This window comes from Drosophila teissieri, chromosome 3R, assembly GCF_016746235.2.
Source record: "Drosophila teissieri strain GT53w chromosome 3R, Prin_Dtei_1.1, whole genome shotgun sequence".
Classification (NCBI taxonomy): domain Eukaryota; kingdom Metazoa; phylum Arthropoda; class Insecta; order Diptera; family Drosophilidae; genus Drosophila; species Drosophila teissieri.
This window is the reverse complement of record NC_053032.1, coordinates 19,510,322-19,524,920: the sequence shown is the minus strand read 5'-3', so window position 1 is coordinate 19,524,920 and position 14,599 is coordinate 19,510,322. Positions and strand designations below refer to the sequence as shown.

Sequence of the window (14,599 nt, the reverse complement as noted above, 5' to 3'; positions counted from 1 at the left end):
GGGTGGGATTAGGTGGCTTTGGGGCTACGATGGCAAACAACTGGGCAGGTGCGAGTGCCAACCCGCCGGGAATCGAAGTGCAGCATCAGCGAATCCGCATCCCCATCCGACAACGACCACACTCAATGTCGTCTCGCGTTCGGGCTCCAATGCAGGTGCTTGGTGGTTGCGCCGCATCATTCATGCGGAAATCGCGTTCATACAGTAATAAGCCGGGATGGCATAAAAACTGAACATGGGGTATATGGGTTTGCTGCAAGTTCGTAATTTCCTAAAAAATAAATTCCATTTAACGGGTGGGTTAGGTATTAGCTTTGTTAATTACAATTAATTGATACTTCGAAAATTTCCCGAATGGGAACATGACTATTACTTTGTAGGGTAAAAAAAAGTATTTCCATGAGATTCGGACAATTTTTTATTGAGCGAATCCCTGCTGAGTTTCGCATCCAAGCCAAGCTCATTCATTCGGCTCCGCAGAGTAATCACTCGTGGGTGGTAAGCTGACTGGGGGCGACTGGGTGACGACGGGAACTCGGGTGACAGGCGTTGAGTAACGCACTTAGGCTAATGCAACCCAATGCCAATTCACCGACAGGAGCGACGCTACGCCTGCTTCGATGGAGACGTGGATGCTCTGTGGATCGAAAACATGAACTCGGTGATGGATGATAACAAGCTGCTGACTTTGGCTAACGGCGAGCGCATCCGTCTGGAGAACTACTGTGCCCTGCTCTTCGAGGTGGGCAATCTGAACTACGCCTCTCCAGCTACCGTCTCCCGCGCAGGAATGGTGTACGTGGATCCGAAAAATCTTCGATACAGTCCGTTCTGGCAGCGGTGGGTGCTCACCCGGCCGGAGCCTCAGCGGGAACTGCTCAACGACTTCTTTGAGAAGATCATCACGCAGACCATAGCCTTTATTCTGGAGGGCCTCGATGGCACCACTCAGGGTAATCCCCTGAAGCTTGTCATAATGCAAACGGACCTGAACATGGTGACTCAGTTCTGCAACCTCTACGACGCCCTGCTGCCCAACTACGTTATGGATAGTAAGAACTACGATGAGCCGGTGCAGCAGACCTACAACACAGACAGTCTGGAGTGCTGCTTCCTGCAGGCGGTCTATGGCTCCATGGGCGCTTGTCTGGTGGAGAAGCATCAGCCTGTCTTTGATGAGTATATGAAGCGCATATCCGGCTTTCCGTTAGTGCAGGACACACCGGAGAATCCCGCCTCCGGAGGACAGTTTCCGCAGAGCAAGCCCACACTGTACGACTACTTCTGGGACGTGAAGGACAACGTGTGGAAGGCCTGGGAATGGGTGGTGGTGCCGTACACGCACGACCCGCAGGTGAAGTTCAGTGAGATCCTGGTGCCGACGGTGGACAACACGCGAACAAATCGTACCCTCAGTCTGATGAGTGAGGTGAGTGGTGCCTGGCTGTTTGGGAATGTCATTACTCCCAGCTTCTGGGTAGATGCCTTATTAATGTTTGTCCCTATTTCGATTGCGTTGCCTCAACTCCAACTCCAACTCCAATCCCGTTTACAGATCAAACGACCCGTTCTGCTTGTGGGAGAGGCTGGCACATCAAAGACGGCGACCATCATGCAATATTTGCGCAATCTCAATCCGAGTGTCAACGTAATTGAAAAATCTCTCTGACAAACGTCGCGTTCCCGGCTAACATGGCGACCCCATCCTTTTCGCATCCCTTTCAGGTCATACTCAATATTAATTTTTCATCGAGAACCTCATCGCTGGATGTGCAGCACACCCTGGAGGCGGCCGTGGAGAAACGCACCAAGGATACGTACGGGCCTCCGATGGGCAAGAGAATTGCCTGCTTTATTGATGACATGAACATGCCGCAGGTGGATGAGTGAGTTCATGTCGTTACGGCGGCAAGATAGCGAAACGAATTCCATCTCACGGTTCCATCTCATCTCGCTTATCTTCCTCCCTCGCAGATATGGCACTCAGCAGCCAATTGCCCTGCTGAAGCTATTCTTCGAACGCGGCGGAATGTACGACCGCGACAAGGATCTCAACTGGAAGAAGTTTAAGGATCTGACCTTCTACGCAGCCATGGGAACAGCGGGCGGCGGTAGGAACGAGGTGGATCCCCGATTTATCAGCATGTTCTCCACCTACAACATCATATTCCCCAACGATGAGTCCCTCATCCAGATCTACTCCTCCATCTTCAAGGGCCATATGCAATTTGTGAACTTCCAGCCGCAGTACATGCTTATAGCCGACATGATTGTCCATATGACACTGAAACTTTTCAAGGTAAGTATAACCCCTATATAATACTATACAAAGATGTATAGTGGAGTTCTAAAGTACTTATACATTAATTTTTAATGTTTATAATGTTTTTAATGTGCTTAAATCCCCACTTTGAACTCAACGTTACCAAAGTTGATGGCTTTCCAATTTCATGCCTCAGAAATACCGATTATAAAATGTATTTTTGTGACATTTAAGATATTTCTCTGACACCCAATAGACTTATTGTTCTGCATTTATTTATCTGCCTTCGGTTGAAATTTATTTCAATATCAGTGAACACCTTGACTGCATTCAGTGCAAATTCACTAGAAGAAATCAATTCCTGAATAATGCTTTAAGGCCTCTCACAAATTTTATGAAATTCGATTTACATATGCAAATAACGACAATTTTTCATAATCTGCTTTGCCGTGCCGCTCACCTCCTGCCACGCCCCACGCCCCACTGCCACACCCCCTGGCTCGCTGTACAATGGAAATGGAAATTATTCAATGGTCTGTAATGCACTACGACGTCGGGCTTGGTCGTCCTCTCCATCGTCCTTGTTCTCAATCTCGTAGCTGCTCCATTGGTTTCTCGAGTGCAACTCAGTGCCGTAGTCGCCGTAGACGACCCACCCGTACTTGCACCACCAATCCACTGCACTCCAGAACCACTCCACTCTGCCCTCACAATGGTCACCCGCCTCGACGGCTGCCTAGTTGACTGTATCTGGGCCTTCGCTCCCGGCCGTGGGTGTGGGTGTGGGTGTGGCTGTGTATGTAGATGTAGATGTATCTGTATCTGGTGCTGGTGCTGCTGCTCTGCTCAGCTCAGGGCGAAATTTGATTATGTTCAAGTATTGAACTGTAGAGAGATGGCTCTTTTCGCAGCTGTGGGCGTGGCACCGGGTCCGGAGCATTAGTTTATGGTCCTTTTAACAATTGTTGACACTAAAATATTATCGCATTTCATTGCGTGCAGATAAAAATGCATTTGTCGCCGCAATTGCCACAAGCAGCCAGGGAAGCCTCGGTGGTAGCCTGGTAGCAAGACCCTTCCATATCCGAAAAAATGATTTACTTACACCTGCCCTTCACCCTGGCCGTGCGGCGCCCACCGGGCAAGAGGAGCTCCTAGTTCGTATGTCTTCTTTACACACTCAGGGCAAGGATATTAATGCGCCACGAAATGGAGTGAAATGAATTATTTGAATAGAATTGCCGTTTCTCAGAAGCGCGCGCTGCTGGTGCGGCGACTGCAGCTCGATAATGGCTGTAAATTCAGCAACTTGGCAGTGTCCCCAAAAGTGGGCGTGGAAAGTCCTTGCTGCGACCCTTGTGAACGCATATTGCTAGTCGAGATAAAATTGATTTGTGTGTGGGCTGTCCATGGGGGGGACTGTGGTGTGTGAGCTCCACCGGTTACATGGACCATTGTGTGGTTAGGCTCGCTTATGCTAATTGCTTCCTGATTCCCAGATCGTGATTGTGGACCTGCCACCAACGCCCTCCAAGTTCCACTACATCTTCAATCTGAAGGATCTGTCGCGTATCTTTGCGGGACTGCTGCTCATCGAGCCCACTTGCTTCAAGGGCCTGAGGGACCTGATTAGGGTGTGGCGCAACGAGTACACCAGGATCATATGCGATCGCCTGATAGCCGATACTGTGAGTATTAGTACATTTGTAATACCAATACTCATTCCTGTGTTCTTGTTTTCCAGGACATTGCCAATGTGCGTCGAAATCTCGCTCTCGAAGTGGCTGAACGGTTTCCTCCATCTTTCGAGGAGGAGCACGGATTTATTGATGCAGAAGCAGCGGAAGCAGAGGCACAGGCTCGCCTGCTCTATGAGCCATCCAAGGCTGATTTCGATGGAGGAGAGGAAGAGGGCGAAGAGGAAGAGGAGGGTGAAGAGGCACCTCAGGTGATACTCTCGCTCAAGGACTACGTCCTGCGCGATCCACTGCTCTTCGGAGACTTCCGCAACTTTACCAATGAATCTGAGCCCCGTTTATATGAGGATCTGTTGGACTACAACTCTGTTTACTCCCTTTTCACGGAGATCCTAGAGGAATACTGTGAACGCAAACAAAAAATGACATTGGTCCTGTTCGAGGACTGCCTGGAGCACCTGACCCGCGTCCATCGCACGCTGCGCATGAATCGTGGACATGTGCTGCTCATTGGAGTCGGCGGCAGTGGCAAGAAGTGTATTACGCGTCTGGCCGCCTTTGCCGCCGAATGCGATGTCTTCGAGATAACTATTTCCCGTGGTTACAATGAGGCCGCGTTCCGGGAAGATCTGAAGATCCTTTACACCATAGCGGGCGTGAAGCGAAAGAAGGTCGTGTTCTTGTTTACGGGGGCACAGGTAGCAGAAGAGGGCTTCCTGGAGTTGATCAACAATATTCTGACAGTGGGCCAAGTGCCAGCCCTGTTCCCCGATGAAGACAAGGATGGCATTGTCAATCAAGTGCGCAAGTTCGCCGAAGAGGATGGAGTTTCGGCATCCAAGTGAGTGACAGAATATCAACCATCATTCGTGTTGGCCTAATCCCATTTTCCTCCATCGCAGAGACGCTGTTTGGGGCTACTTCCTGCGCACCTGTGCGGAAAACCTGCACGTGGTCCTATGTATGTCCCCGGCTGGCGATGCGCTGCGCAATCGGTGTCGAAACTTCCCGGGTCTCATTGGCAGTACCTACATCGATTGGGTGTTCCCGTGGCCCCGCCAGGCGTTGTACGCGGTGGCCAAGCTCTTCCTGACCGAGCACCGCCTGATTCCGGCCAGCCATCGAGAGGCCATAGTGGAGCATGTGGTCCATGTCCATACTTCAATACAGCAGTACTCGAAGGACTATCTGGCCAAGCTAAGGCGCAACAATTTTGTCACCCCCAAACACTACTTGGACTATATTAACACCTATAGAGGGTTGTTGGGTACGTGAAACCACAATAGAGAAATAATATCTATTTCATTCTAATATTTTTATGCAGAGGAAAAGGCGAAATTCATTACCCAGCAACGTTCGCGTCTTGGTGAGGGCATTAAAAAAATCGAGGAAGCTTCCGTGCAAATTGACGAACTGCGTATTATTGTCACGGAGCAAAAGAAGAACGTGGCTGTCGCCTCCGAGGAGTGCGAGGCCATGTTGGTCACCATCGAATCGTCCACTCAAAAGGCGAATGTCAAGAAGGCCGAGGCATCGGAGAAGTCTGTTGAGGTGGAGATTAAGGGCAAACAGATTGCTATCGAAAAGGACGAAGCCGAGGAGATTCTGGCAGAGGCGATGCCGGCGCTGGAGGAGGCCAGATTGGCTCTATCCCAACTCGAAAAGGCTCAGATCACTGAGATCCGATCCTTTGCCACGCCACCAGCCGCCGTGCAAGTCGTTTGCGAGTGCGTGGCTATTCTGAAGGGCTACAAGGAGATCAATTGGAAGAGTGCCAAAGGAATGATGAGCGACGTAAACTTCCTGAAGAGCTTGATGGAGATGGACTGCGAGGCTTTGACGCAGAAGCAAATTACCTCGTGCCGACAGCATATGAAGACTGGAAACCTAGAGGATATGGCGAAGATATCCGTTGCTGGTGCGGGATTACTTAGATTCGTCAGAGCTGTGCTCGGCTTCTTCGATGTATATAAAGAGGTCAAGCCCAAGAAGGAGCGCTTGGACTTCCTTGTCGAAGAGCAAGAAGTACAGATTAAGCTGCTGAATCACCTGAATGGAGAGATCCAAAAGCTGGAGGAGAAGCTGAATGAGCTGAACGAGAATTATGCCACCTCCATGAAACAGATGCGTGCCCTCACTGAAATGATGCAGCAGGCGGAGCGTCGTCTGATTGCCTCCGACAAGTTGATCAGTGGTTTGACTTCTGAGCTAATCCGCTGGAGCAAAGAGATGGCTAGCCTGGGACAGCAGCTCATCGACAGCGTCGGTGGGTGCCTGATCAGTGCCTCATTTTTGGCCTACACTGGCGCCTTTACCTGGGAGTTCCGCAAGGCGATGGTCTTCGAAGATTGGCTGGAAGACATTGTGTCCATGGGAATTCCCATACAGCTACCATTTAAAATCGATGGTTACCTCACCACCGATGTCGAGATCTCCCAGTGGAGCAACGAGGGTTTGCCGCCCGACGAGCTTTCCGTCCAAAATGGCATCCTCACCATGCGCGCCTCGCGCTTTCCACTCTGCATTGATCCTCAGCTGCAGGCCTTACAGTGGATCCGCAAAAGGGAGTTCAGAAATAATCTGAAAGTACTTTCATTCAGCGACTCTGACTTCCTCAAGCAGCTGGAGATGGCCATTATGTACGGAAATCCTGTACTATTCGAAGATGTGGACGATTATATAGACCCAGTGATTGACGACATTCTGCAAAAGAACATTCGTATTCAGGGCGGTCGCAAGTTCGTCATGCTGGGTGACAAGGAGGTGGATTGGGATCCGGGCTTCCGGGTCTACTTAACCACCAAGTTCTCTAACCCCAAATTCGATCCCGCAGTCTATGCCAAGGCACTAGTTATCAACTACACGGTAACCCAGACAGGTTTGGAGGACCAGCTTCTAAGCGTGGTAGTGGGTACCGAGCGTCCAGATCTTGAGGCTCAGCGTGAATCCTTGATTGCCCAGACCAGCGAGAATAAGCAGTTGCTGCAGCAGCTGGAGGATTCACTGCTCCGCGAGTTGTCCACTTCGACGGGCAACATGTTGGACAATGTGGAACTGATTGAAACCCTGGAGAACACAAAAACTAAGGCTGGCGTCGTCATGGAACAGCTAAAACTGGCTGCGGATACGGCGGCGGACATTGAGGTGCTCCGAAATGGATACCGTCCGGCTGCCAAACGTGGAGCTGTACTTTTCTTTGCACTCTCGGACATGGCCACAGTGAATAGCATGTACCAGTATGCACTGGCCGCCTATTTGGATGTGTTCGTTTACTCCCTGCGAAAGGCTGTGCCGGATGCTAGTCTCAACAAGCGGTTGAACAACATCATCAAAACGCTTACGGAAAACGTTTACTGCTACGGCTGCACGGGCATCTTTGAAAGGCATAAGCTGCTCTTCTCCTTCCAAATCGCCACTAAACTCGCCCAGCGGGACGGCATTTTGCTGCAATCCGAACTGGACTTCTTCATCAAGGGCAGCATTGCCCTAACCAAGAGCGAGCGCTCCAATCCCTGCAAGTGGCTGAGTGAGAAGAGCTGGGAGGATCTGCTCAAGTTGGCCTTCGATTTCCCAGATACTTTCGGCACCTTACCAGACCACTTTGGTCGTTTCCTTGTCGAATGGAAAGAGGTGCGTTGAACATTCTTCTAAGCTCATTTAAAGGCATACTTAATTCAGTTATTTTAATATAAGTCAAAGATAGAAAGTTAATTACCACATTCCAATGCTCAAGAATGGGTTGCCTTCTCAGTTTTGGGCAATCCACCTTTAATGCACAGTTTAAACGTAACTTAAGCACCCAAAATGCAGAGCTTCTGAACCTCAATGGAGGTTCAGCCGTACGCTGTTAAATGTTCATGTTTTCCATATTTTTTGTATTTTCTTTTCCGATTTTCCCGCTGCTCGCTTGGGTGCATCATCTTCAACGTCAACGTCAACTCCGATGCCGTTATCAAATTGCTGCTACTGCTGTTCTGTGGACGGTGCTATAAAATGCACAACAACAACGGCGATGGCCCTACAACAATAAACAACCACCGCCTCACGGACCCAACATCCCAACATCCCAACATCCCAACAACCCAACAACTTGGACTCGGATGGTCGATGGGAACGAAACTGCTTCTGATTCTGATTCTGACTGGCATGTGGCATTCACTGACTTCCGTTCCGTTGCCGACGCTCATTTTGCCTGCACTTATCGCCATCGCCATCGTCATCCGAATGCCCATGAACTGGGTGCTGTGGATTCTGGTCCTGTGCTCTTGGTGCTCGGTCGTCGGTCCTGTGTACTGTGTGCTGTGTCCTGTGCCCTGCCCATCGTGCAGTGGTTCGACTTGGAGAATCCTGAGGAGGTGGCATGTCCGGGCGACTACAACATCAAATGCAATGCATTCCAGGCAAGTGCTGCGTCCTGCCGCTGCTGTATATTCATCCACTCGCTTTGCATGCTTTCAGCTTCGAGTGGTCCTGGCCAGGAGCTGCTCCTCCAACTCAGGCTCCTGCTCAGATGCTCCTTCTGAGTAGTTGCTGTTGCTCTTGCCCGTTTGCCATTGAGCGTTATTGGATTTCGTACTTTATGCCCGCTTGTAGTGGATTATTATGTACAAACCAGGCACAAACCCATCTCCATACCCACCCCACATCATCCATATCCATGCCCCAAAAGGACACCACTTCGGGGTGGGGGGTGGCGTTTAGTTTTACTCGACTTTTGCTACGTCCTGCAACTTTGGCGCACATTTTCCTCTCAAGTTATTAGCAGCCTGTTTTTGTCAGCCAGCATGCCTGGCAGTATTCCTATATATGGATGTCTCCTTGGGTGTCTGTGTGCATTACCATATTTTATCAATTTTCCAAACCATTAGATGAGCGGCAATTTGCGCCCGCAGTCGCACTTGAAACCAGCGCCAAGCGAAGCGAGCCCAATTTGCACTTGAGTTGTGCTCGAAACCGCAGAAACCGTTGGCAACACCCAAGAGCAACAGCAATAGCAACAATGGAGCAGCTACTGGCCAACTATGGAGGACTGATGACGAGCTGTCGTCGGCTCATTGTCATTTGTGTGTATTAAAATGTCTAAAGCCCAAGGATTTCGCCCATCTCGCCCACAGAAATTAATGTTCCTGCGCTGCTTCCGCGTGGATCGCATCTTCAGGAGTATAAATCAATACATCGTCGAAACGATGGATGAGTTCTATATCATGCCGCCCGTGGTGAGCTTCTCTGCCATATACGAGCAGACCTCCAGCACGATTCCCGTGTGCTTTGTACTGAGTGCCGGGTCGGATCCCACAAATGATTTGATCAAACTGGCGGATTCGATTGTCGGCATGTCCAACTTCTGTCACATTTCGCTGGGACAGGGTCAGGAGAAGGCCGCCTTGCGACTCCTGGACGGTGCCATCAAGCAGGGAATGTGGCTGATGCTGCAGAATGGACACCTACTGATCAGGTTCGTGCGGGAGCTGGAAAAGTATCTGGATCGCATCGAGAATCCGCATCCGGACTTTAGATTGTGGATAACCACAGATCCCACGCCCTCGTTCCCTATTGGCATTCTGCAGAAGTCTCTGAAGGGTAAAGTGTATACCTCTTATATATATTTCTGAGTATGCTTACAATTAATCTTTATTTTCGCAGTCGTCACTGAGCCACCCAATGGTCTCAAGCTCAATCTGCGCTCCACGTACTTCAAAGTGCGTCAGGAGCGCCTCGAGAGCTGCTCTCATGTGGCTTTCCGACCACTGGTCTATGTGCTGGCCTTCTTCCACGCCGTCGTCCAAGTAAGTGGACCAGTTATAGTGAGCCGTAGATATCGCTATTTACAGAAGGAACCCAGCTGGTCGAGTGTGTGGAGTTGTTTATTTATTAATCTCTTAATTTCTAGCAGCTGAAAGCTTTTCAGAGTGAAGTTGCACAATTGATGGAGCAGCAGCAGAAGCAGAAGCAGTTGCAGCAAATTGATATTGATCGTCCAGTTGCAGGCACTCCGATTAATTTGTGTAACCATTTCCCATCCGCAGGAGCGTCGCAAGTACGACAAACTGGGCTGGAACATAGCGTACGATTTCAACGACACGGACTTCGAGGTGTGCACCGAAATCCTGCGCACTTACCTAACACGATGTGGCACTGGGAAAATACCGTGGAACAGTTTGAAATACCTAATTGGCGAGGTGATGTATGGAGGACGGGTCATCGATGACTTTGACCGGCGGATAACCAACTGCTACATGAACGAGTACATGGGCGACTTCCTGTTCGATGAGTTTAAGGTATTCCACTTTTATGAGGACGACAACGTGGACTACTGCCTGCCGGAAGAGGAGACCATACTGAAGGAGGACTACATAGGTGAGCGATGGGCGATGGGAGGACACATTTTCGAGCTATTTACATATGTAATGCATTGATAACAGCGCACATCGACAAACTGCCGCTGGTCAACAAGCCGGATGTATTTGGTTTGCATCCGAACGCGGAAATCGGTTATTACACAATGGCGGCACGCAACATTTGGAACAGTTTGATTGAGCTGCAGCCGCAGACGGGTAAGTGGATGGTGTAGGATCCTGGTCGGATCCAATCCAATATTTAACCGCCGTACAGCCGCGGGCACAACTGCTCGAGAGATAGCATTCCGCACAAAAAAAAAAAAACTCACATATTATCCTGATTATCAAACGCACTTGCCTGGCCCCATACGGCTATCCGCCGATAATTCGAAGCGGAATCGGAAAAAAGTAATGATAATAATGTAATGTAGATATGACCACTGGCCAGTGGCCAGTGGCCACCACCCATGGTAAATGGTAAATGGGCAATGGTAAATGGTTCAATTTGCATGCAACGTGTGCCAATTGTCAGCCGTTTATTACATTTTATCTTGTTGATTTTCATTCCGGCACACTCTCTGCTATGCAATGTTGTATTTTTGGCATGTTGAATTTTTAATTTAATTTAATTAATTAGTTGCGGTTTTGCAATTAACTTTATTGCATGCGCCATTATTGCCGGCGCACAACAGCAATGCACACATTAAAAATTAAAATAGAACCGCACACGTAGCCCACATGGCTCGGGTCAGATTGGAGGGCAGTGCACGGGCATATGTATCTATGTATATCCGTATATATATACTCGTACTATATATACAGATGTATGTATGTATCCTCACTACACCTATCCCACTGGTATTCACTCACTTTCATCGGATTGCCGCAAATCGCAGCGAATCGAGTTCAAACCTCACCGCACCAACCGCCATCAGAATTACCAAAAAACGGCAAAAACGTCACGCAAAAGTCGATAATTTTGCGTTACGGACTTAAACGTGTTAAAACCGCCATCAGTGTGCACTTTCCAGCTGCCAGCCCCCCAATTTTATTCACCCACTCAGAAACATGCATATTTTTTATATGTGTGGCCTTGTAAATAATTGTATATACAATTTGGAATATTTTTTTAAATATATTCGCACACACGAAGTGACCAAGTGGACACCACCGACCGAAGTCAATCCTGGTAAAGTATTCAGCGTAAACAGCAGAGCGCCACCCCTCCATTGTCCATTTAGTGTAAATAAAAGTAATAATAAGAACAAATATTTCCACTGATTAAAAATCGAGTTTAACCATTTCATTTCAATCAAGATACGCAAGGACATACGATTGTCCAAAAAAGTTCAGCTGCAGGGAATATTTAAAGCGCTACCATGAATAGGAAACTGTAATTCAGTGTTTCTGAATCATGCACAATTCCATTGTTTTAGAGATTATTGATGAGCATATTAGTAAATTTTTAATTCATTAGTTAAAGCAGAGCTTCAACCCACAAAGTGGGAAAACAGCAATATGCTCGAAAACCTATTGAGTAGCTCCCAGTAAAATTCCGATAATTTGCATATTCATGAGCTTTAGTATTTGCTAATTGACACTTCAACAAAAAAGTAAAGCGGGGACGAAAAAATTCTATTTGGGTGCCCGATAAAGGGTAAAATTAATAAAATCAACAGAAATGCAGGGACGAGAATGGACGTGGCAGAAAAAAGAAAAAAGGGGAAAAAAAAGGGCAAATGGAAAAACCACAGGCCCTGCATATATTACTGCGGCATTTTCCTTGCCTTTGTCCCGTCACCTGCCAGCACCACAATCCTCCACTGACGTTCTTTCTCCCTTTTTCGGTGCATGGTGCATCCAGGTGAGGGAACTGGTGGAATCAGCCGCGACGACTTCATCGACTCGGTGGCAGCCGGCATACTGAAGAAGCTGCCCCCCGCCTTCGAGACGTGGCGCATCCGCAAACAGATCCAGATGAGCCTGTCACCCACCGGTGTGGTGCTGCTCCAGGAGCTGGACCGCTTTAATCTGCTGGTCGTGCGGATCAAGAAGACGCTGGAGCTGCTCCGCAAGGTAACTAACAGTATTAAGGATATATACATGCACAGATTGTGGGGGGACTTAGTCGTATATGGCTGTCAATAGAGGCCGCACATAAATCCTTCAGCCTTGTTTTGCATTTCGCATTTGTTTATGCATTTGCCAACTTGGCTGGCGACCAAGCAAACAATGTCCAAATTTGAATGTGTACCATGGGCTGGAGCTGGTGCTGGTGCTGGAGCTGTATCTGGAGGACATGGGATGGGAGATGCCGCCCCCAGCTAAGGCTGCATTTTGTTGCCAAAATAAATTTACAAATGCAAATGAACCCGGGGAGGACTTTTGTCTTGGCCCCGGGATCTGCAGTCACGCCCACACATGTGCCTTTCCATTGTGCCTTTTAATTTAATTGCATGCTCTCCGCAGGCCATTGCCGGCGAAATCGGCATGGACAATGTGCTGGACAACATTGCCAACTCGTTGTTCAATGGCCTCCTGCCAGGCGCGTGGAGCAAGTTGGCGCCGGCCACATGCAAACAGTTGGCCAGCTGGCTGGAGCACTTGCGGGTGAGTAGATTTGGAACGAGCCAAGCCGAGTCCCAGTCGGGTTGGATCAAATGGAGTCCTTCCGTAGTGCACAGTTCGCAGTCCTTTCACAGGCGCCTCGCTCATTAATCAGCTAAGCGCAAAATCAATCAAGGTGAGTTCGTGTCCACTAATCAGCCGTTCTATCTATCGTTCGCACAGCTCCGGGCCGTGCAATACAAATACTGGACGCTTTCAGGGGAGCCACTGGTCATGTGGCTGTCGGGACTGCATATTCCGCAGAGTTATCTCACGGCCCTGGTGCAGGTGAGTCTGCTATGTCGCGCCTTTGCTGGTGGTGCGCCGCATATGCACTGCGAGAAAAGTGCTCATCATACAACACATTTCTTCTTATTCCCGGTTGCATGCTCAACATTTCACATTTCTCTTTGTCTGTACCACTTTTCTGAGTGTATTACCCCAACCTTTCAGATTGCCTGTCGCCGCAACGCCTGGCCATTGGATCGCTCCACGCTTTTCACCTACGTAACCAAGTTTGCGGACCCCGACGATGTGGAGGAGCGCCCAGTGACGGTGAGTAGGGACAATGCGTCCATTCACTGCTGGCCCACCCGATGTTCTAAATGGAAAACGATGACCCAACTCCATTCTGGTTCAGGGGCTGGCACTTATTTCGTAATTAGGAATTCTGTTTGCATTTTAATCGCTCAACTTTTTGCAGGGCTGCCTGGTGCATGGTCTGTACATTGAGGGCGGGCGCTTTGACATGGCCAGTAATCAGCTGGCGCGTTCCCATCCCAAGGTCCTGGTCGAGGAGCTGGCCATTCTCGCCGTGGAGCCCATCGAGGCGCACCGTCTCAAGCTGCAGGTCAGTGCGAATTTGGGGATCAGGTGTGGGATTGTCCGCGGTGTGGGATTGTCCCGGCTGGTCAGCCTGGATAGCCAGGATAACCAGGATAGCTACCGTCTGGCAGTGACAAGTACTAATGTGCGCTTGTATATGCCAGGGGGCGCTGGACGGTGGCGGGGGCGTGGTCACGCTGATATTTGTTTAAATGCATAGCACTAAATTACAGCTAATGGGTAAACTGTTGTGCTAATTGTTTCCGTATTTAAACACTAAAAGCTTTTGGGCAGGAAAAGAAACATGCTTTAAAGTGGGAGAGACCGTGAACTTGGTCTTCAGCAGTTTCGACCACAACTAACTTTTTTTTTTCCTGTTCCTATAGAATACCTACCTGGCCCCGGTATATACGACCTCGCTGCGCAGGAACGCCATGGGCGTGGGCCTGGTCTTCGAGGCTAATTTGGCCACTTCCGAGGATCTGAGTCACTGGATTCTGCAGGGCGTCTGTCTCACCCTGAATACAGATACCTAAGACTTTGCTTTTATAAGAAGACTGATGATTACTGAATGTTATATGTATATTCGTACTCGATATATTTGTAGCTGTTCTTCCACGAAGATAACATACGTTTATGAGAAAAGAAGTGAAATGAGAACTAATGAGGGAGCTTGTGGTTTACGTCTTGCCACACTCTCCTGTTAAGTTGAATTAAAAGACCGTCTTCCTTTTAGTATTGATTAATATTTATCGAATGGATTTACTAAGCCAAATAAATCTATGTTTACAGCTCTGTAGTGGCAATGGAGTTTATTATTATTAAGTACGTAGGTTGCTAGTGCCTGTCAATAACGTGATTTGTGCCTG

At 48.9% G+C, this 14,599-nt stretch overlaps 1 protein-coding gene across 1 annotated transcript in view; it reads left to right on the top strand.

The window, feature by feature from the left end:
- Nucleotides 1-14,536, top strand: part of LOC122618982 (dynein axonemal heavy chain 10) — a 33,135-nt gene extending 18,599 nt beyond the window's left edge. Inside the window, exons 28-46 of the mRNA XM_043795589.1 lie at nucleotides 599-1,429; nucleotides 1,556-1,648; nucleotides 1,726-1,886; nucleotides 1,975-2,299; nucleotides 3,763-3,951; nucleotides 4,008-4,801; nucleotides 4,863-5,227; nucleotides 5,285-7,590; nucleotides 8,289-8,360; nucleotides 9,075-9,540; nucleotides 9,604-9,746; nucleotides 9,987-10,317; nucleotides 10,383-10,514; nucleotides 12,163-12,374; nucleotides 12,768-12,908; nucleotides 13,089-13,193; nucleotides 13,359-13,460; nucleotides 13,609-13,755; nucleotides 14,117-14,536. Coding sequence (XP_043651524.1) covers nucleotides 599-1,429; nucleotides 1,556-1,648; nucleotides 1,726-1,886; nucleotides 1,975-2,299; nucleotides 3,763-3,951; nucleotides 4,008-4,801; nucleotides 4,863-5,227; nucleotides 5,285-7,590; nucleotides 8,289-8,360; nucleotides 9,075-9,540; nucleotides 9,604-9,746; nucleotides 9,987-10,317; nucleotides 10,383-10,514; nucleotides 12,163-12,374; nucleotides 12,768-12,908; nucleotides 13,089-13,193; nucleotides 13,359-13,460; nucleotides 13,609-13,755; nucleotides 14,117-14,266 — 7,065 coding nt within the window. The 3' untranslated portion in view covers nucleotides 14,267-14,536. The remainder of the gene's footprint in view (nucleotides 1-598; nucleotides 1,430-1,555; nucleotides 1,649-1,725; nucleotides 1,887-1,974; nucleotides 2,300-3,762; nucleotides 3,952-4,007; nucleotides 4,802-4,862; nucleotides 5,228-5,284; nucleotides 7,591-8,288; nucleotides 8,361-9,074; nucleotides 9,541-9,603; nucleotides 9,747-9,986; nucleotides 10,318-10,382; nucleotides 10,515-12,162; nucleotides 12,375-12,767; nucleotides 12,909-13,088; nucleotides 13,194-13,358; nucleotides 13,461-13,608; nucleotides 13,756-14,116) is intronic.
- The last annotated feature ends 63 nt before the right edge of the window (nucleotides 14,537-14,599 follow it).